General features: G+C 44.9%; 1 protein-coding gene across 1 annotated transcript in view; it reads right to left on the reverse strand.

The window, feature by feature from the left end:
* DUSP29 (dual specificity phosphatase 29) overlaps positions 1–23,119 on the reverse strand; it is a 31,135-nt gene continuing 8,016 nt past the window's right edge. Inside the window, exons 2-4 of the mRNA XM_081075066.1 lie at positions 21,119–21,349; positions 9,143–9,363; positions 1–888 (exon numbers count right to left, since the gene is read on the reverse strand). Coding sequence (XP_080931192.1) covers positions 644–888; positions 9,143–9,363; positions 21,119–21,315 — 663 coding nt within the window. The 5' untranslated portion in view covers positions 21,316–21,349 and the 3' untranslated portion in view covers positions 1–643. The remainder of the gene's footprint in view (positions 889–9,142; positions 9,364–21,118; positions 21,350–23,119) is intronic.

The following is a 23,119-nucleotide window of genomic DNA, read 5'->3' on the forward strand; positions in this document are numbered from 1 at the left end:
GTCCAAATTTATCACAATTTATTGAATGTTTCTGGGTAGTGGCAGCTCTGGCTAAGATCCTCAAGAGCCCTGGCTCTCTGCGGAAGGTGGGGGAGCCCAAAGCAGGGGCCTCTGTGCGGGCCCCACTCCCCACCCCTACCAAATACCTGAGCCTGGGGGTCCCATTGAAAAGAAGATGCAAGAGACTGAGGACTCACTAATAAGCTGTCCGAGCTCTCCCCTAACACGGCTCTCCCAGGCATTTATTTTCCTGCGGTTAGAAAATAGATTTTAAAATTATTCTTTAAGAATGTGACTTTCAGACAAAGCGGAACACATGATCACAGCACAATACCTACACATTTTTAAATCCTTTTCTCCCATCTTATCAAAAAAAATAATAATAATACAGGCTCCTTTATGCAGAACTGTGTGTGCACCTGATTCTGCTGGGCAGCCAGTCTGCCGCATTTTGAGGTGAAGCCAAGGTCTGGACTAGTCCAGTGGGCAGCCATGAATGCTCCCTGTTCATCAGCACACACCCGGGAAGTGGAAGATTATTTGGAAGAAGTCAGGCTGTGGTTTCACTGTCCCTACTGCAGGTCAGAGCTATTTCAGTCTCCTCTTTCCACTCCCAAGTGTGTGTGCCTCTCCTCGTGGGGCCCTACAGCTCCTGCTCACTGCCCCCTTCACCATCGTTGCCGTGCTGGGCCTGTCTCCTCTGCTGGACCAGCTGCATGTCTAGTTCCCGGAGCTGCTTCAGAAAGCCCCGGTTGGGCAGGACACAGCGGTTCTTGGCCACTTGTCGAATGGCGTCCACCAGGGTCATGTTCCTGTGGATCATCAGGTAGGCGAGGACCAGGGTCGCCGACCGACTACGGCCCATGGCGCAGTGTACCAGGACCTTACCTGAAATGCAGTGAGGAGAAGAGGCACCAAACTACTAGTCATCACTGGTTCTTCACCACCATGCACTCTCGGGAGAACACAGCCAATTCCCCTTAAGAATATCCTTGATGAAGCAGTAAAAATTAATTTATCAAATTTCAGCCCTTGGTCACACTTCTTAATAGTCTGTGTGATGAAATGGGATACACACATAAAGCACTTGGGCTGCAGACCCAAGTATGATGGTTATCTCAAGGAAAAGCACATGGGAGATTGAGTTGCAAGCTGAATTAGCCACTGTTTCATGAAAACACCATTTTTACTGAAAAGAATGAATGACAGAAAAACCATGGTAATTCAAACTTGGGTATTTGGCAGACTTTTTCTCAAAAGGGAACAAATTAAGCCTGTTGCCTTAAGACAACCGACAGTATTTATTGCCTGTGATAAAATGCAAGCTTTCGAGCAACTATCAGAGTTTTGGAAAACTTGTATCTGTTTCCGTGAAGTTAACCGTTTCCCAATACTTTTAAGATTTTTCTGTTAAGATCGGTGGTGATATTAAAAATGCGGGGGTTTTTTTGATAATGTACAAATGAAAAGTGGCAACATTTGGAGGATCTACATAACTTAGTAAATCAATATTCTCCAAATGACTTATGTGGGATACTACAAAATCATGCAGGGTAAAAAAAAAAAATCCATTCTAAGTGCCAGACAGACCAGTGGATTTTCATGTCAGAGTATGACGTTTATCGATATGGCTTCAGATTCTACATCACAACTAGCCTTTAAGAAGCTATCATTGCTCAAGTTATGGTGTAGTATCAAGAAGAATATACACAATTATCTAAAAAAGCTATTAAAGTATCCCTCCCTTCTCCAACTACGTATCTCACTGAGGCTGTATTTTCCAAAACACTACATCACAACAGACTGAATACAGAAGCTGATGAGACTCCAACTGGATTCTAATAAACCTAACATTGAAGAGATTTGCTAAAATGTAAGTGAATGCCCCTCTCTCCCTAACTTTATTTTGGAAAATACAGTTTTTCATAAAAATATGTTATGGTAATGTGTAAGACTTTATTTCATCTTTTTTAAATGAATGCATGTTGTAAAAATTTTCAGTTTTTGTAATAGGGTAAATATTGATAGATATAACCTACATAAACAACTCTTTGAGGTCTTCAGTAGTTTTAAAGAGTGTAAAAGGGTTCTGAGACCAAAAAGTTGGAGAACCAGAGATCTAAAAATCCGTACAAGAAAAACAAAAGCTCTCTCTGGCCACTCCCATGGCAACAGCTGGCCTAGTGAGAATCCATGATGTGAAGCAGAGTCCTCATCCTTTGGGTTTCCATTTGGTGGCGCTCTAGAGCTCCCATACTGAGCATCAACATGCTTCATCTCATTCCATCTTTCCTACAACCTTCAAGGTTTCATTATCATCATCCCTGCGCTACAGAGAAGGAAACATGCTCGCTGAAGTGAAATGATTTGCCACAAAGGTCACCCAGAAAGCTGGCACCGGCACTAGAAATAGTTCAAAGCAGCATATTATTGAGGCCCTCCTGTTTGCTGGCCACTGGCCCCTGTGCTCTAGGGACAGAGAAAATAATGAGATTAGGTTCTCTGGCTGTCCCCACCACTGCCATCCCAAAGGCCACCCTCTCCTGGTTATGGGATCACTCTGCCGGATTTAGGCTGGCTTGGGGCAGCGTGAGCTGTGTGACTCCCACTGCTGTCCCTATTCTTGATTCTCAAGCCTGAGGCCTGGAAAGATGACCGAGAAAACACTCATGGACATCCCCCAGTTTCTGGAGCATCATCAGGATATGAGAACAGCTTAGAAAGAGCACTTCTGAATGGACGTTGCTCTCTCCTTCCTGAGGGGACCATGCCCAGGACAGTGGTGATGGTCAGCAGCCACGGCAGTGTGAGAAATCCAGTCGGCCCTGAACACCAGGCACCAGGATTCTCTCTCCCACCCACCCTGGCTAGAGAGGCCTGCACCCCTCACCCAACAGGAAGGACTTCTGATGGCCTCTCCACCCTCAATGCTGGCACACAGAGGTGCTCTATAAAGAGCTATTAATTTTATCACAATGCATTTTCGTGAATCTCCGCAAGCTAACCAGATGGCCGTCCAGTTCCACCCTGCATGCTGCTGAGCTACGAGAGTGTGGCCACACGGCCTTTCTCTTGTACACTTTGGTCCGAAAGCAGGGCTGGCTTCTTTACTGCTGAGTTGGGTTTGGGGGACGCCTGCGCCGCATGGCTGTGCTCCTGGAGTGGAATGTCTACCGCTGGCATTCTAATCCCCACAGACTCCTCCAGAGGCTGCCTGGCCCCTCGCCAGCTCTGCTGATAACTAAAGCGTTTCTTCCTCTCCTGGCAAAAAGGGTAATTCTTTCTGTCATGACTAAATGCCTGGAAGAGACGAAAGCTGTAGTTCATTAAGTCTTTTGGGAGCCTGAAGTCTGTTAAGTGGGAGGAGGGGGAAGGGAGAGAGAGGGGGGAAGGGAGAGGGACGGGATGGGAGGCAAAAAGGTTGAAATGAGAGGGGGTGCTCAGCTTCAACAGGAGCTCCTGGAACTAAAGGTGGTTTCTATGACTGTGGCAATAATGCCATCAGCCATCTGAGCTCCGTACGTCTCCCTGGAGTCCAGGGCCTGTTCCCAGACTCTCAGGACACTGCTTCCTCTTTGCTCTGGCTCTGCTAAGCACCCTTTCAGGCCCAGCCTCGGGTGCCAAGAAACTGCTCTCAGGAGAGTTCAGAAAAGAAGGCAAGGAAGGCTGCATTTGGCCTCTTCCCAACATGGCCTGCAACAGAGAGCCGAGGAGGCTGGCTCTCAGACACCAGCCAGGGTCAGGGCTGAGCGAAGGCTGCATTATCAGTATTGGCATTTTCTAGATCAGTTGCTTTTAATCTTTTTGTGTGACCCCCAAAAACACTACGTAAAATTCTCAGCTAACACGCACATAGCCTCATGTGGCCCCCATGTCTCCCAACTATGTTTTTATGTATTTTATCGTAGTCAATCCTCTCAACGACTGAAGTAGATAAAATTATGTTCCCCATTTTACAGAAGAGGTAGCTGAAATGCAGAGATGTAACTTGTCCAAGTCGCACAGCTAGAAAGTGGCAGAACTGTGACTCAAGCCCAGGCCACCTGACACCAGAGTGAAGCTCTTAAATGGTATGTGGTCTCACTAGTGTGTGTATCAGACAGAAGTTTCACCAAATAAGAAGTACTTTTATTACATGAAACGCATGCTGATATTTTCTATTCTTTTCTACTCTATTCAATTTTTTTTTTTAAAGAAATGCTGGTTGCACCCACTAAATTGTTTTTATGACTCCCTATAGGTTACAAGCTATGCTTGGAAAATGGTGATTTCAATGAAGTATTTCCCCTTAGGCCTTTCCCAAAAGGTGAGTTTCCATAATCTTGGAAGAAAAGCCAAATGCAGAATCTCTGCTATTTCCCAGGTGCACGTTTTCACTTCTGAACGGAAGGTAGGCCTCTGTCACTCGAATCACACATACAGGTCAATTCCCTCAACTCCAGCCCCCTCACCTGTACCCCCACCCCACACCAGGTGTGCAACCTCCTTCCTTGTTTACGGGAGCTGCCCTTCGCCCATCTCTCACTACCTTGAGCTTGCCTTCCTCAGAAGCTCACAAAGGCAGAGTTAATACTTCTCCGAAAACCATTCTGGACGTGTGGAAGGCCTCAGAAAAAGGGTGCGAGGTGTGCTTTGAAGTGCCAGGAGGAGGCCTGTGTGTGCTGCAGTGGAGCAGAAGACCCTTAAAACACCCTGAAAGTCTGATCTGGTGAATTGATCTGGTCAGTTTTACACAGTGTTTTCAGGGGCCACAAAAAAGTTTAAGAAGCTTAGAAACACCAGAGAATCAACCACCTGCTCAAAAGCAGACTTCATTTATTTATTCATACCTACCTTATCCGTAATAGATTTTAAGTTGGCATCAAAAGCAGGCTGCAGACGGTTCGTTTAAGAAAAAGAAAGAAAGAATAAAAGGAGAGGAATGATACTAAAATCTGATCTTTAGTGCCTCCCGGTATCTGCCCTGGGATTTCTTAAAAGATTTCATTAAATTAAAACCACACTAATTCGGCTTGGAGGATGCTGTTGCCAGGAGCAGTGACGGCCGTCCACATGGGGTTCCCACGGCAGTATTTTGTCAATACTTCTTTTTCTGACGAAGAATGACAAGTTCAGTTCTTTCAGATCCTATAACCAGCTGGAGTGCCTCACCTTCCTTGCCATGTGGTGACCCCTTCCACAGCAAAGACACCAGATGCTCAAAACAAGGGCAAAGGATCCTTCCACGAGGCCTGAATGACAGAAGGAATTTCCACTGGCCTCTGATAAGCTCCGTGACACTGGGCACGTCACTTGGCTTCTCTGGACCTCTGTTTTCTCAGTTTTCAGGGCAGGACACTGGCCTAGATTATCTCTAAGATTTTTTTCAAGAGTGACTGAGGTGGCCTGGGGGTTCTTTCAGAAGGGTCAAGTCAGAGTCGAGTAGGAGTAGTCGTGGACCCATGGGGATGGTTATAGGCCAGGAGTACAGTTGCACAGCTCCACAAGCAATACTTTTCAAAAGGAGTGAACAAGACAGTGTGTGAGGGGCAGCAGTGGGAACCAGTGTACACTTGACCGAAACTAGCCAAGGAAGAAGAGGAAAGACGAGAGAAGACAGACGCCTTGCCTTTTGGCCAGACTGTCCATCAACACCTCTTACATCAAGAGTATAATAAGAAACATGTGAGTGGGCCTGGCTCTAAAATGCTCTAGTCGAGTCCCTTGGTTTTCCAGTGCACGACTGGACACAATCAGGCCACCCACTGCATGTGGCAGGCAGGCTGAGCGCCTGCCGTGTCCCTTGTTTGGAGCCTGTGACAATGCTGTTGCTGAGCTAACCTGCACTTTTTTGGAGCACTCAGGGCACAGGTTACAAACCGATAGCCACTGGGGTTCTTTGGTTTGACCTTTGCAGCATTTTAAAAAATTTTCAATCTGTTGCCAACACTTAAAACTTGAGTGATTTTACATTAAAATCCAGATTGAAAAGTCAGTTTTATCACATTTGCATGGAGTCTCACAAGACGTACGTTGGCTAGGACTAAGTAGGAGCTGACCCCTTTGGAAGGGAGATGGGGCTTTCCGTTAGCCTCACGCACCCCCTACCTGCACCCCACTGCCTTACTGCAGCCAGCTCCATCTGTCCAGGTTCTTTGCCTGGTCCCGAAGGGTTGGCGTCTGAGCCCCCAACTTGAGGAAATCCTTAGATATGCAAGTGCAAAGGGCACTGAAACAGGTCTGCCTCCCACCTGGCCTAACCCCCACCCCCTGCACGTTCTCTGACGTATGTACATTCCGTCTTGACCCTGTCTCTTCTAGGTGCTTTCAGCGGGTCTACCAGTCACTGTCCACACCAACCTGACCTCTCTCCATCCATGCTCCATGATCTGCCCAGGCTTGAACAGGATTTGAGAGCCCCATTCTTTCCTGAGTTGGCAGTGGGGGCAGACTCTAAAATCACTTGCCAGGAACCAAAAACAAGCTGTCATGTGAGTATATCATACGAGTTCAAAGTTGGAATGTCTCTTTTTCTTTGGGGATTGGAAACTTTATGATGATGATGTGCATATGTTGGTGTGGTTATGTGTTTCACGGTGCACGACCTCTCTTTATCAGACACATCTGAGAGCCGGCTGTGCACCAGGTTCTATGCTAAGTGCTTTGTATCGGTTACTGCTGAGCCTCATTAGAACCTTTCAAGGTAAATATTTTTATCACCAGATGGAGAAACCAAGGCTCAGAGAAATCGCATTGTTAGTCAGTTGGGCGGCATGAATTTGAATCCAGCCCTGACTTCTCCAAAGCCTGCCAGACCCCTTCCATTAAGCGGAAGGTCGAAGATAGCGTAATGGCAAGTGAAACTGAAGGATTGGGTGGTTGCACTGTATCGCTTTTTCAGTTAAATGTTTTCAGTTAACTTCAAATACTCTGAGGCGAATTTCACCTCGCAGTGATGAGTCAGAGTCCAGTTGCTTTTTGATCCTGCTTGGAAACCCAGAATGTGCAGAACACAAAAGATGGCCCATAAAAAGACTCATAAAAGAGCAACTTTGAAATGAGGCATCCCCAAATACAAGCACTTCAGTTCCCTGGGTTTCTTTTTCATTGTGACATTGCTTTGTGAACCACAATAATGACAAATTGTTGGTGCTGTAGGGCTGGCTCTGACGCCAAGCCCACCTTGGCACAGCCATCAAAGTCTGGGGCAGTTAATGGTCATGGCCTAGCCCCTCTCCCCCCCCACACAGGCTGCGAGTTCCTAAAGCAGGCCAGTGGGTCAGTCCGTGACGTGAGCTTTGTAATCCCAACCTGTTGTGGTAAGAAAGACTTTCAGTACAGTAGTTCCCCCTTATCCATGGAGGTTATATCCCAAGACCCCCAGTGCCAGCCTGAAGCTGCAGATAGCACCAAACCTAATCAACTTCTTCAGCTCTGCTGGAAACGTGGCAGCAGCTGCTTCGTCGGCAGACGCAGCCTCTCCAGTAATGTATGTATTTGTCGGTCCAACCTGTTCCTGAATCTGTATAACCATCCCTTACTTGCAGTAAATGGCTTGGTGCCACTCACTTCAGGATATCCCTTGCTGAAGTCTTTGTACAGGCTCAATGCTTTCTGGTGCAACATACTGCCATCAATCACAACATGTTTTCTGTTCATGTCTTCTACCCACAAATTTAACACTTTTACCATCTTAACTAAGCACTTACAATGCTCTGTGGTGGTAACTTTTGCAGCTTAAGATGCAATAGAAAAATTAGCAGAAATTTCTTCTTCCTTCTTCGTAATTTCACAGATAGAAGATTTCTTTACAGTAAGATCTTAGCAACCTCAGCATAAGATTTTTCTTATTAAGTCAAGAACTTTCACCTTTTCACTTAAAGGAAGCACTTTACGGCTTTTCTTTGGCATAGCTGAATTGTCAGCATCACTACTCTTGCACTTTGGGGCCATTAAGTAAAATAAGGGTTACTTGAACTCAAGCACTGTGATACTGCGACAGCCGATCTGATAACCCAGCCGGCTACTAAGTGACTAATGGGCAGGTAGTGTATACAGTGTGAACACACTGGACAAAGGGATGATTCACGTCCCTGACGGGATGGATTGGGACACTTCAAGATTTCATCGCTGTTCAGAATGGTGTGCAATTTAAAACTTATGAATTGTTTATTTCTGGAATTTTCCATTTAATATTTTCAGACCACGGTTGACTGCAAGTAACTGAAACCAAGGAAAGCGAAACTGCAAATAAGGGGGAGTGCTGTAACTGGATATCCTGAATTATGTGATGGCCCCATAAAGGGGTGTGACACGTGGAGCTGAAGTCAGGGCACAGATTAGGACATTCAAGTCCCTCTGGCCTCTGTGGAATGCCACTGAAATACACCCTGCAGCAATAATGGCATATTGTCTTAGCTGATGCATACCTAAACTGTGCCCTTCTCTCCAAAATATCCTTGTAGCCTGTCCCTGGATTGGGGCAGCTAAAACTACGTTTTGAGCACAAGGACTAGCACTGATTTAAAAGATGGATAATTAACCCTCGGAAACTTGGACATCATGAATGGGTGCAAAGCTCAGTCTCAAATATAGTTTTTCACTTATGCAGACTAGGTTGTCAGTTTTCCACAGGAGGTCTCACTAGATTGAGTTTATTGGGGTGAAAAAAGAGGGTCAGGGAGGCTGTGGGCATGGTTGGTTGGCAGGAGAATTTGAAGTTTCTCCACAGATTCCTACTCGAGTTAGCTGCTTGAGGGTTTTCTGGCATGAAAACTCTTAGTTTATTTATTAGTCGGGTTTGGGCCCAGGCACAATTAGTGTCTCCGCCACATCCCAGCTTTAAGGGCTCGCAGATCATCCCTTGGAAGGATGGCTGATGTGCCTTAGGGAAGAGAGCTTCAATCCCAAAGCCTCTCCTCTGAACCCTCCCAATACCCATTCAATCAAAGCCAGAACTCCACCCGCAGCATCTCAGTGGGGCTCACAGCAGCACACGCAGGAGGGGCTTAGACATTTCCAGCTCATCCACATGCAACCCAGGAAGGGCCAGCTTTCAGAGGGGAGCAGACAGAGAGAGCACAGATGTGTGAGGGGTGGGAACCTCCGCTGGGGGAGGGCCCTCCGATTGGGGGCGGGGCCACAGGGGGGCCTCAGGTCTTACTGTGATCGAAGCGGAGTGCCCTGTCGATGAAAGAGGCCGCTGAGTAGAAGAAGACGCTGAGATCGAAGGTGGGCAGGTCCTCAGCCTCCACTCCATGGTACTCGATGGCCATGTCGCGGTAGTAGTCGGGCCCGGTGTTTACATTCCTGGGGCCGTGGGCCGCGTTCAGCACATGTGTGAAGCCTGCCTTCTGCAGCCTGTAGCGGTCCAGCGCTGTCGCCCTGGGTGCAAGGGAGAGAAGCTGGTCTACTGTGCTGCGCTTCAGCCTAGGGCATGCCACGCCAAGGAAGCAGCACAATATAAGGGATGGAAGCTGGAGATAATGAAGCCTTTCAGGAAATGTTTATTATTTCCTGTAACCAATCATTTATCCCCAAATAATGATTTAAATTCTGTTGTGTGCCAGGCACCCTCCTGAGTGCTGATGACGCAGTGATGAACCAATTAGTCATCCCTCAGGAAGCTTAGATTCTAATGGGGCTAGCAAGTAAACCACAGATGAATCAGCAAGATAATTTCAGATAGCGGTAAGAGCTGTGCAAAAACAACCTGCCCTAGGTAAGGTGGTCAGGGAAGGTCTCTGCAGGGAGGGAGGTGGCACTTGAGCTAAGAATGAAAGATGCGAAGGAGCTAGGCGGAGAAGAGCTGGAGGAAGTGTTTCATCCAGGCAGAGGGAACAGCAAACCCTATGAACAGAAGGGAAACGAATGAGGGCGGTAGTGGTACAAGAAGAATTTACAGAGGTAGGTAGGGGCTGCGTCCTGTGAACCCTGTAGGCCAGAGGAGGCAGAGTTTGAATTTTATTCTAAGTGTGATGAAATGCCACATGCCGCGGCAGACTTTAAGGAAGGGGTGAGCATTGTTTACTTTTTAAAGAATCAGTAAGGCTGATCATGGAGATGGATTGGAGAGAGGCGAAAAATAGAAGCAGGGAGCTGTGTTGGAGGCTGTCATAATTGTACAGCCGAGAGAGGAAGGTGGCTTGGACTAGGGTGGAGTCACAGCAGACTTGCTGATGGGTTGGGATGGGGGCAGGGAGGAGGGGACTGGTTTGGCCAGAGCATAGCATGTGAGAGGAGAGGAGAGAAAGTTTTGCAGAGGGAGTGTGGGATTTTATCATGGAAGTGCTTGGGTATCAGGATCTGTATTTGGGGGTCAATGAGACCTTTTGATAGTGTTTGCGGAGGGGTGATCCCATTTGGACTTTAAGACGGCATCTCTCAACAATACAAAGACCAGTTCTACAGCTCAGGGAGGAGGTGGACAGGGTCTGGAGCTTAAGAGTAAGAGGCCAAAAGTGGCACTGTGCTCCGGCTGAGGGCTCATTTCAAGGCCCCTGGTAAAAGGATGTGGCCAGAAGTGGCCATATTGGATGCCAGCCTGGATCAGCACCCTTGGCCTGGAGGAGACCTGCAGCAGAAACATGTTGTGGCCCCTCGGTGAGCCCCCTCCCCCCGCAATCACTGGTTTCCTGTAACCTTTTGTTTGCCATGAGAGGAACTACGGTGGAGTCTGGTGTTTGGGAAAGAGAGAGCTGAACACGGGCATTGAGCTTTTAGAAACATTTGCTGACAGCCCATTGGGACTGAGGCGTAGGGAGGTGGGGAGTCCCACCAAGCCCCGCAGCTGGCCTTTGGTGCTACCATCCTGACTATGGAACACATTCTGCTTTCAATTTTTCCTCGGGAAGGTCTGCTTTTCATTTTTCTTCTTGTCCCAAAGTATGTATACAACAAACATTATGCTTTGGGAATATAGATCTGTGCTTAATTAAAGCCTCCACTAATGCAGTCCATGTTGCTGAGTAGCAATCAACCTCACTTTGAGGTTGAGCTCAGTGGAAAAATTAAAATTAACTGTCCTTGACAGGAAGTTTCTACCCACCGTAAAGACTGTTCTCTCTGGGTTCAGCAGTTGGGTTTCAACATAATCAAATAGCAGTTTGAATAAATAACAGTTTGCACTTTGCTGCTCTGGGGGTCAAGGATCGGGATAGATTTGCAATAAGACTCATTGCATGATACCTCCACTTCACCCCACAGAGCTGGTTTTGCCTGCGGCCCGAGGGACAGGAAAGGGCTCATGGGGAGGATTAGACCTGGTGGGTATCAGAAGTCCACTGCAGATTTTCAGAGCTCTGTGGCTACCTGGGCAGGGGAGAGAGGGTGGCGTCCTCACACACCACTCTGTCCCCCTAGCTTGGTTTACTCAGTTCAGTCGAGGGCTCAGAAGAGTATCCATGGCAGAAGGGGATCTGCAAATCAACAGAGCGACTCCGTACTCTTAGTAGACAGGGCCTGTGATGGAGGCAGATGACCAGGAGCCTAGCTCAGCAATTATCGGGAGTGGAGGGGTGGTGGTGTCAGAGTGCTGTGTGGCACTGCACCGTTTCGGTTTTTTAAGTTTTAGGGCCACTTGCTCAGATATGTTATGTGGCATATAGACTAAGTAATGTGCCTTTACTGAAAGAGAAAAGCTCAGAAGAAAAACGGATTTAGGAATTTACTTCTAGAATCTAGATGATGCAGGAACCTTAGTTTCTGGTTGTTTAAGAAAAATCCTAGATGTAAGCAACCTGTTGATTTAATATATAGATTTTATATATATATATATATAATATATATATATATAAATATATATTATATATATATTATATATATATAAATATATTTATATATATAATATATATAAAATCTAATATATATCTAATATAAAATCTAATTACCAAAAGAACACATGGTCAATGCGGAATGTGGAAAATATAACCCCTCCCACAAAAAAATTACCTATATTTCTACCCCCTAGAGATGAAGACTATTTGCTTTTTGATATAAGATCTTAGAGTTGTTTTTCTATGCATAGGTTTGTATATTTTATGTAGAGAGTTGTTTGGGGGTATAATCCTATATACACAGTTTCAAAAACTTTGATATGGTGATATACTGTAAATATCTTCCTGTGTTAACATACAGCCTTCAGTAACAGTATGCTGTTCCACCCTATAGGTAAATCTCAGTTTTACCTCACAAACCCCTATTTTTGGACATTTGACATTTGTCTTCTCTCTATCTCTGTCTCTATCTTCTCTATCTCTATCTTTATATTTATGTTCCCTCTCTCTCTCTCTCTAGCTCTAGCTCTAGCTCTATCTATCTCAGCCCTGGAGAGGGATTGGCAGGTATTATAAGAAACACTTATAAATGAACAACTTTGATGTACTTCTTTGGCACATCTCTAATTATGTTTTTAGGAGCAGTGTTTTTTAAGTGGAATTGCTGGATCAATGCTGGGTATGAGTATTCTAAACACATTTGATACTCATTACTAAATTATCCTCCAGAAAGCTTGCTCAAATTTACATTCCGATTTTTCATTCTTTGCCGGTTTCATAGGCAAAAACAAAAGCAAAACAAAACAAAACAAAACACCACCAACAAAGTGGTGTCTTATTCTCATTATTTTGTTTTAGCAATGAGGTTGGACATTTTCTCACAAACCTGTTGGACTTGTGCAGTGTACTTTTGAAGAACATTGTTATATCCCTGTTTTTGACCCAGTTCTCTTTAGCTCTTCTCCCTCTCTGTGAACCTCGCCTCGCCAAGCAAGAGAGCCAAGGAAGTGACTTCCTTCTCGCATGGCCATTTCCTCAGTCAGAGACCTTCCCTTCTCTCCTCCTCCCCCAGCCTCCCTTCAGCCCCTCTGGAGTTCCGCCAGGAAGATTGCTTCAACCTCCCACCCCTTAGGACACTCTGCGTGAGGCAGTCTTCCTGGGCAGCACTCCTGCCGTTCCACTTTTCCAGTCCCCTTGCTGCCCTCCTGATTCTCAGCCTGCATACCTCAGCATCCTCCGGAAAGCCCATTTCCCCCAAGAGGATGCTCTCACACAGGGAGGAGAGGGTACATGCATGTGCCTATTTGTACAAGCCCTCCACCACCTTCCTGGCAGTGGGAAACCGGCTGCTCCCACGTTGCCGGGCTTCTGCACTAGAAGAAAGTACTAATGACTGATGGGGAGTTCTTCACACCTTCGTGTCTGTGAGGACCCACTGATTTCTCGCACCTTATTATGGACTCCTGTCCACTTATGGCCTGTATCCTGTAATCTGGCACCTTATTTATTCTGATGCTGTTGTGATCTCTCATCATCTCATGGATGTGACCCTGATGGGGACCTCCTCCTTTGGAGTCTTGACCACACCTACTCCTTGCAGATGGACTTTCAAACAGCGGGTACATTTCCAGTTTTTCATCTTGGTCAATTCACCTGATCTGAAGTGAAATTCACTGACTTTCTAGTGTCTTGGGTGTTCTTGCTGTTTGCTGATGATGAAGCCGTTCAGTTTTTGAGGCCCCTCATAAAACGGAGGGCCAGTAGGTGTAGTTTATAAACTTAATCTGCCACGTGAACTGAAACCACTGAGCCTCCAGGACCGTCAGTTTTCTTTATTTGTCAAATAGAACCAGTTGCACTGGCACTGCCTTCCTTAAAAGATTCTTGTAAAGTTGAACGATGTAGTAGTCAAGTTTCTTTGAAAGGTTACAAGAAATTCGAGGGAAAGAAGTAATAGGAAAATGTATGCCAAAATGTGATCAGCGGTTATCTGTGGGAGATGAGATTATAGGTAATGGGAATTTTAATTTTCTTCTTTTTGTTTATCTCTGTTTTGTGAATTTTCAGTAACATGCCATATATTCACTTGCTATGTAAATGTATACCACGAATTTTATTGACATTATTTTCTTAGTTCTCAGAAGAGACTGCCTTAGCATTTTTAACTCTTGTTAGAAATCTCTTCATCATCTGCCCACTCCCCCAGACTCCAGTGCTCCAAGGATGGAGCTAAGAGGGGAAAGAGGATATGCGAGATGCCTGGTTTTGAGAAATGATGTTGTATTCATGATTAGACTAGGCATTGGGCTAACTGTGAAAGAAATGGTTGACATTCTTGAGGCCTTCACTGAAGAGCTGTTCCCCAGCATGAGAAGACCCAGGCAGATCAGGGCCTCCAGCTTCTTTCCTGGGTCACTTTGCCCATGGCTGGTGCCCATTTGCATCTAAGACACCTTTGGTACTTGGAGGTTCAGAATCTAGGTTTTCTAGTTCTTTCAGGTAGTGTTTAGCATATGAAACTATTGGCATTGGCTGTATTTTTGCTGCACCCTAAACTAGCTATGGCCCACACTGGAAGCAGGTCAAGTTTTAGCTCAACTTGATAGCTTAAGGAGAGATCTGAAAAGCAAGCTCAAACTGAGTGGGCCTTGCCACAGGCATGGGAGGAGTCAGGCTTTAGCGGGAAGGGCACTTAGCTGTTGATGACCCCAAAAGCCAGACCTTGAAGGCAACTGTGGATTTTCATAAAGACGGGGAGCTGCTTGGGGCCCCCACCATTCAAGCAGCGAAGCAGCCTAACAGCACCTGGTTATGGTGAGAAGGAAGAGAGATTCCTCAGTTATCCTGTTCCAGCTGAGCCTGGCTATCAGAGGCTGCCCTACCTGGGAATTTGCACTTTGACAGAAGCCGGGGTAGTCCCCCTCCTGCTGACTATTGGGAGAAAAAAATCAGAAAAAGGATTTTGCTAAGCAAATGAAAGATATGAATGAGATGAAAGGGAGAATATTTAAATTACAGAAACTTGGTGCTTTCAAGCATACTCGAGCACTTTTGAAGCACCCGTTTAGGGACTGCTGATTGATAAGAGGCCATGAATTATTCTTATCTCATCATTGAGCCAGTTTCTGGCTCTCTGGAGGGCAACACTTGGTTAACCTAATTTGAATCTAATTTGAATGACTTAAAAGTAATAAAACAAGTGTGTGCTTGAATGTAATAAAGCCTAATTTATTTAATAGGACATTTCTTAAAGAATTTTATTTTAGAGCTGGAAGGGACCTTTGAAATCATCCCTTTATTTTACAAATAAAGAAACTGAGTCCCAGAACAGTAAAATGTTTTGCCAAAGGTCACACACAGAGTAACCGCCCACACTGGGGCCTTGAACTCTGGGCCCTGAATCCTGCTTGATGCCTTTTGCACTACTCCATGCTGACCCTGCAGTTCGCTCGTGTGGCAGATTCAGACTCCCCCAACCCCACTCAAGTTGTAGGAAAGGGATGGGGAGAGAGGGTGGCTGTGTGTCTTGAGTGAGACAGACTTCCTCATGAGAACATCCAAAAGGCTGGCCTGGCCCGACCCCCTCCGCCCACTCCGCACACTGAACACCACCACTTGGTCTGTTTGTACCAGCTGCGGGGGTGGAGCCACCTCTGCCCTCCCCTGGGCATAAGCAATGAGGACTTGGAGTCACCAGGCACCCCACCTGGTGAATCTCTTTGAGATAAGCTGGCACTGAGAAAATGCTTTAGAAATTCTGAAGCCCACAGGCCTGTGGGGCTTTGATGAGGCAATACCTCCTTCGGCCTTAGGTCCCTGGAAGGCCAGGACAGTGTCTGTGGAGGGAGTTGGTACATGAGCTGGAGAAGGCCCAGTAGGAGGGACCTTCCTTCCAAGCTGGCCTTGGATCCATGATAGCATCTCATGGGAGAAATTTAATCAGGGTTGTTTTCTGTCCCGAGGCTGCCCTTAGCATAGAGGGACCCTTAGTGGCAAAGTATCGTGACCATTCTTTACCTTCCTCTCACACTGGACCTGCCTGATCTGTAATAGGTCCCACGTACTGTGTGTGCCAGGGACTGCACTAAACGTCACGTGTATTAACTCCTTGAATCCACATCCTATAGGTGAAGAAATCCAAGCTCAGAAAGCTCGAGAGACTTGCTCAAGGCCACATGGAAACCAGTATTTGACCCAGACATGGTGGCTCTGGAGCAGATGCTCAGCCATTCGGTCTCTCTCCTTGAAAGATGCCCTTGAGGAAAGAGGAGAGGGAAAGAGTAAGCTGCTTTGTGGGGCCACGTCTGTTCCCCAGTGGGTTCCGGGCATCACTGGTCTAGGTTCTAGGAGCAGCAGGTGGCTCTGGCTGCCCCAGGACGTCCATCCTCACTCCTGGATCCTGACCACCCTAGATTCCGGAGCCTTGATATTCGGCTTCCAGAAATCTTAAGTGCTTTTAGGGAAAGGAAAAACTCAACCTAAATGCAAATATCAAATTAAAATTGGAACTCATAGACACAGACAACAATTTAGTGGTTACCAGAGGGTAAGGGGGGTGGGGGTGGGAGATGAGGGTAAGGGGGATCAAATATATGGTGATGGAAGGAGAACTGACTCTGGGTGGTGAACACACAATGGGACTTATAGATGATGTAATACAGAATTGTGCACCTGAAATCTATGTAATTTTACTTAACAATTGTCACCCCAATAAACTTTTTAAAAAAATGAAAACTGAGGCTTATGCATGAGAAGCCAGCTCTAAGCTTTTGGGTGATTTGGGCAACACCTAGAAAGAGACCAAGGAACACAGGGCGCCATGCCTGCTCTCAGCTGGGTTATCACCTCCATGTAGCTGTGTTGGCAGTGGAATTGATTGCTTTTTCCCTAAGCCTCGTGAGTCTCGTGAACCTTGTTAAATGGGTGTCTAGGAGGGACCCTGAAATGAGATGGGACCAAGTACCACGTCATGCAGATTTGAGCCTCCTTGCTGTGCAACACGGGTCAGAACACTGACTGTGGAGCTTGCCTAGACTGCGCATGTGTGTGTTCGTTTGGGGCCTTCAATTAGGCAGAGCTGCACTGAATTAAAAGGGCAGTGACATTTTCTTGGTGGAAGGAAGCAAGGTGATGGTCAGATGTCAAGGAGGCAAGTGTATTTGATCGCATCAAACTCTACTGTGTGGCACTGCAGTAAGTAGGACATGTCTGTCCTGCTCAGACACTCCCAGGGGCCTCCTGAATCAAGTCCCTTGGCTGGCAGGCAGCCTTCCTTCCGCAAACTGACCCTGACCTGCCTTCCAGGTTTCTTTCTCACCGAGTAACCGTAATAGTAACATTTTCATCTGTCTATTACTTTATAATTTACAAAATGCTTTCACATTCCATATTTCTTTGACTCTTCTCTAACCCATTTTCAGAGATGAGGACATAGACCCAGAAAGGTAAAAGGACCTACTCAAAGCCACTCCACCTGCAGTAGATTGTGCCTGGGGGAGACGGTGTATTACCATGTAGAGTGTTTGCTGCCCCTCCCTAGGGTGGCTTATACTTTTCTGCCCCACTGATGTAAGGCTTTGGCATGGACTTGCTTTGGCCAATGGAATGTGGGCATCAGCCTGGGTCCTGAGTCCTGGAGTAAAGTGGAAATGCAGCACAGTTAGTAGTGGCCGACCACCGACATGTCGTGTGAGTGGGATATAAAGAATTGTGGCGGTAGGTCACTAACATGTTGGGGCCCCCTGTTATATTGCAGCACTGCTGTCTATGCTGACCACACAGAGGCATCATCTGGCTTAGTCCAAGACCTTCTGAAAATGCCCTTTCTACTGTATTCATCCCCTATAGTTAAGGTAAATCACCCTGTTTCTTCTCATCTCATGTCTTTTCTCATCCTGCTTCCTCTGCCTGGAATTCTGTTGAAATCCTACCCATCTTCCAAAGCCCAGAATTCAACTCTTCTGTGATGCTTTCTCAGATCCATGATACCTCACACTTAGTAAGCATTACTTTGTGTCAGCTACTACGCCAGCATTTTACTTGTTTTAATTCAGTGAATGGTCACCATATAAGACAAGCTCTATTACTGCTGCCATATAAGGAGAAGAGAAGTAAAATAACTGGTCCAAGTTCACACACCTGATAGTTGGCAGAGCCAAGACTCAAACCCCACACTCCTTCCATCCCACTACCTACTTCTCTTTCTGTTCCCGGTTAGATTTCTACACATCTCCTCAACTGTAAAATGGCTTCTTTATCTGACTGACTACATTTCTTGATTTGGGTTTGAGTATAAATTCCATCACTCATTGGTTGTATGACCTTAGGCTAGTCACTTAATTTCTCTTCAGATCCCTCACCTCTCCTAGTAAGGTGCCAGTAAATACGGACTCACTGACTGACTGACTAAATAGATGAACTCCCTGAGCCTTGCTTTGCCTATTTGTAAAATGGGAATAATAAATGGTACCTCCTTCCTAGGGTTGTTTAAGAGTTCAGTTGACTCCTAGTACAGGGCAGAGCACATGGTAAAAATCCAATACAACTTTGCTATTATTGCTATTATAAGCTGTAGGAAAGGTAAATATAGTATATAATATACAGAGAGAAAAAACTTACTTCTCACTATAGGGATTGAGGAAAGCTAACTTCATGGCAGAAATAATTTAAGTGGATTTTGAAGAGTGCCTAGGCTCTGGACACAGAGATGAAGTAAAAGGAAAGGCATTTTAGGCAAAGGGAACAGCATAAATTCAGAGACAGAGTAAGTTTTAAAAATCTTAATCCCCCTCCCCCCAGTTATACTATTTTAAGTGTCAAATATAAGGAAATAACCTTAAATATGAAAAAAAAATTATGCATAAAGATGTCCACTGTAGATTATTTATAAAAGTGAGAAATAACTAATATGTCCAACAATAGGGAAATGGTTAAATAAATGATCTTATATTCATCTGATATATTATTATATTATATAATATATTATAATTAATGTTATAATATTAATACTAATATATTTTATACTAATTAAATGAATGAGAAGTATGTAATAAGGGGAAAGTTTACAAATGATGCTATGTGAAAAAAAGACAAAAATGAATGTTCCTCAAGGTTACAACTATGTAAAAGCAAATTTTAAAACCCAAAATAATATACAGATACCTAGGAGGAAATATACTAAAATATTAATAGGAGTAGCTTTGGAGTTAGGGGTTTTGGTGATTATTTGGGGAAATTTAAAAGTTTTCCTCCTTAGATGAATCACTATTTTATTATCATAGCTAACCTTTATCAAGTACTTACTATATATTAGGCACAACACTGATATTTTACATAGTCTCACTTAATCCACTCAACCCAATGAGGAAAGTTCTCTTGTTAACCTATTACAAATAGGGAAACTAAGAGTTATATATTCATACACTGATCATATGTTACTTTTATAATAGGAACACCATACACTTATTACATTTATTTGAGATTTTATTATTAAAAGTAAGAGATTCAGGTAATCCACCCCCCTTTTTTTGCTACTTCAAACTGTTAAAATAAACATTGTACATATTTACTTATGTATTGGTACTCTTATTTCTGTAAATTATGTTTCTTAAAGTAATATTTGGGGTCAAAATATATGTGTGCATGTTTTATTTTGAACTAATTTTAGACTTACAGAAAATTTGCGAAAATAGTACAGAGGTTATTTGGCAATAAGAAAGAATAAAATACTGACACATGCTACAACTTGTATGAACCATGAAAACATTATGCTAAGTCAAAGAAGCCAGTCAAAAAAGACCAAATATTATGATTCCATTTATAGGAAATGTGCAGAAGAGGTAAATCTTTAGAGACAGAATGCAGAATGGTGGTTGCCTAAGGCTGAAGGAAGGTGGGGAATAGGGAGAAATTACTAATGCGTTTGGGGTTTCCTTTTGAGGTGATGAAAATGCTTTGATATTAGATAGTGGTGATGGTTGCACAACTCTGTGAATACAATAAAACCACTGAACTGTATACTTTAAACAGGTGAATTTTAAAGAATGTGAATTATATCCCAATAAAGCTGTTATTTTAAAAAAAGGAAAATAGTACAGTGAGTCCCTGTATACTGTGGAATATTAAAAGTGCAGAATAGTGTATATATAGTATGATTCTTTTTTTCTAAAAATTGTTTAAAAGAAACAAACACCCTTTATATGTGTGTATATGTTTCCTTATGTTTGCAATAGTACACATATAGAAGTAGAAGTATGCAAGTAAGTGTAATACTGGTTACTCCACGGAAGAATTGAGAAAGAGCAAAGGGAGATTATGCAGTTTGTTTTTATAATCCTCTACTTAGTTTAATTGCATGCAATTTTTGTAACGTTTTCAGTTTTAAAATATTAAGAAAAAAACCAGGGAGGCTGCCTCTGGATTTCCCATGACGAGACAGTTATCTCTAGGTTTCAAGCAGCAAGGTGTGTATAAAATCACACATGCAGAAGCGCAGTATCATCTACTCCCTGGACAGATAGGATAGATTATGAGCTGGAACCCTAAGGGATGGAGAGAAGAGTTAAGATGCAAGTGTCTGGGTTGGGCAGAACTACAACTGAATCCCATCTCTCTGCCACCTACTGGGCTGTAGACCTTGGGCCAGTTAAGTAACTGCTCTGTGCCTCGGTTTCCTTATCTTTAAAATGGGAATAATTAGGTGCCTCTTTCACTGGGTTTTAGTGAAAATAAAATGAGATCATGCAGGCAAGATCCTTAGCATAGTACCTGGCACATAGCAGTCAAATTGTAGGCATTATTATTGTTATTTATCATGGGAGCTTCTGAGCACATAGGTTGATGTGTTCCTGTGCCACCAACCTGAGAACTGACTTTATTCTTGCTGGCATTGTAATCAGCTAAAATGAAGACTATATTTCCCCGCCTCCCTTGCAGCTAGGGGCAGGGGAAGTCTTACGTGGGACTTTCCTTCAGTTAGAATCCCTTTTGCTCTTACTTTCCCTCTACCTTCCTGCTGTCTGCATCCTACAGATAATGGCTGGAGCACTATGAGGAATCTCGGCCATGCAGCAACCATGAAGAAGAAAGCCATGCCCTCAGGAGTGTTGGGCAGCCCGGGAGCCTGGGTCCCTTTGGACCCAGCTTGCCTTCCTCTGGGCTTCTTTCCTGTGAGAGAAAAATCAGTGTCTATCTTGCTTAAGCCCCCTTTCTGAGTTTTCTATAACACGAATATAAAACAAGCCCTAACTAACAGAGTTCTCACAGAACAATTAACCTAAAAAGCAAAATCTCATGATGAGGAGGTGGCGAGGGGTGTGAGCTGGCGGAGGCTGGCTGCCTTCCCCGGGCTAAGCCTGGGCACTTACTCATCCCCGATGTAGAGCTTGGGCCAGACCTCGTTGACGTGAGTGTACTGGGGACTGCCCTTCCAGAAGAGACGCTCCAGCTCGAAGGCTCCTGGGGTCCAATAGTCCTCTGCCTCTTCCTCCAACGCCTTCGGCAGCAGCCTCTTGGCAGATGGGTAGGCATTCTTGAGGCTTGTCTTGGGCTCTCCGGATGTCATTTCGGAGCCAAGAGATTTTCTTTCCTTTCTGCAGCTGATCATGAGAGAGGGTCAGGATGGGGGTTAGCAGGGGACAGAGGTAGGGAATGGGCTTTTGGAAAGGAGGTGGGAAGAAGCTGATCTCAAGATTTGTCAGACATTTCCCAGGCCTGCTGTGCTCCTGCTTCCTCTTCCCAGGCCACAGAGATAGACAAGGAAGGGCATGATGGCAGTTAAACAACGTGTCCCCAACATTCCAGTCTCATCAGAGCAAGAGTGCTGGGGACCCTCTGACCCAAGTGGCGGCGGGTTTGCAGCAGACCCGTGACAAAATTCTTTCAGACAGCCAGGCCCTTGCCTCCTTTCTTTTAGATTTCACCTCCTCTTTGGTGCCGACTTTTTCCTTTATCTGACTGGAACCTACTGGCTTGTGCCATTTTGAACCCGAATAGGAAGGCCCAGATGGTCCCTGACATTCCAGGCTGCATTACTCAACATCAGCAGGGAGCTGGCGCCTGCAGGAAGGGCACACCTGTCAATCCAGAGCCTGTCTAGTCTGGGTAGCCACGCACACTCTCGGGGCTTCAGGAGCCTTGGGGTGGAAGGAAACTTGGCTGCGTGAGTGTCCGTCAACTTGTTAGGACAATTGAAGTCAATGTTCACAGCTCTCCCAGTAGGAGGCTGGCAGGTGTGCTAACTCACCAGGGGGTCAGAAGAGATGTTTCTAGCTGGAGAGCTATGGGTGCAGATGGCAATGTGTAGTTATAGGGCTTGTCAGGCTTTGCAAGTGGAATGCAGGAGGAGAGTTCCCAAGGTCCCCAAGGAAATGAATTCACGGTGGGACTGGACAGCATTTGTTCCCTGAGCTGAGTGACTGATGTGTCTACACTCAGACAGCCTGGAAAGGGAAGTTATACTCTGAGACTGAAGGGACAGAGAAAAGGGTGGAGTGCCTGAGAAATGGGGAGGTGTGTGACAGGGAGTTCTGTTATGTAACAGATATTTATCTAGCACTTATTTTGTGCCAGGTACTGTTCCAGTGCTTTACAATCTTTTTAACAACCTGAGAGGTAGGCACTATTATTATCTCCATTTTCAGATGAGGAAAATCATAAATTGAGAATGTTTGTAACACATGGTTTTAGTCTTCCGGAAAAGGAAAACTGCTGAGAAGGCAGGGGTGGGGGTAGGAGATGCAGTGTGAGGAGGGGCAGGCCAGGGCTAAAAAAGGCTGAGTAGCTTCAAAGACCAGTAGGATCGTGTCAGAAGGACTCAGAACAAAACTCGAAGAGTCTCCCGCTTGTCAAAAATTTGAACATGAAAAATAAAAATAACTGCAGTGTTTGAAACTGAATGTTTGAAACACATCAAACATTTAAATCATAATGATACGTAAACCAATGATTCACTGTTAGAAGGTGCTAATGAACTGGTTCATTATTTTGAAGACAGATGAGTAAAGGGAAAGAATCTAGCATTAATTGCTTCTTTCTGATACAAACTCTTCTATTGGGTAGATGAGGGAAATTTTCTCTTTTATAAAATATTCCAGATAATAAAAATGGAAGGAAGTACCATTTTAAAACATCTGATGAGCTAATGGGTGTTGGCATTGAACGCTGACTGCTAGTAACCTAAGAAGACCCGATCAGACATTATGGGCCTTCCGATGCAAGAATACACCACCATCATGAAAGTAGTCTCGCCAAAGGAAAACCTGAATCTTTGATCAGAATCCTCAGAGTCTGGATCTAACATCCAATTTGCAGGAGATTCAGAGGACAGTTAAATTATACCACAGGGCCTTGTCTTACAGAAATACAAA

This window comes from Rhinolophus hipposideros (genome assembly GCF_964194185.1).
Source record: "Rhinolophus hipposideros genome assembly, chromosome: 15".
Taxonomy (NCBI): Eukaryota; Metazoa; Chordata; class Mammalia; order Chiroptera; family Rhinolophidae; genus Rhinolophus; species Rhinolophus hipposideros.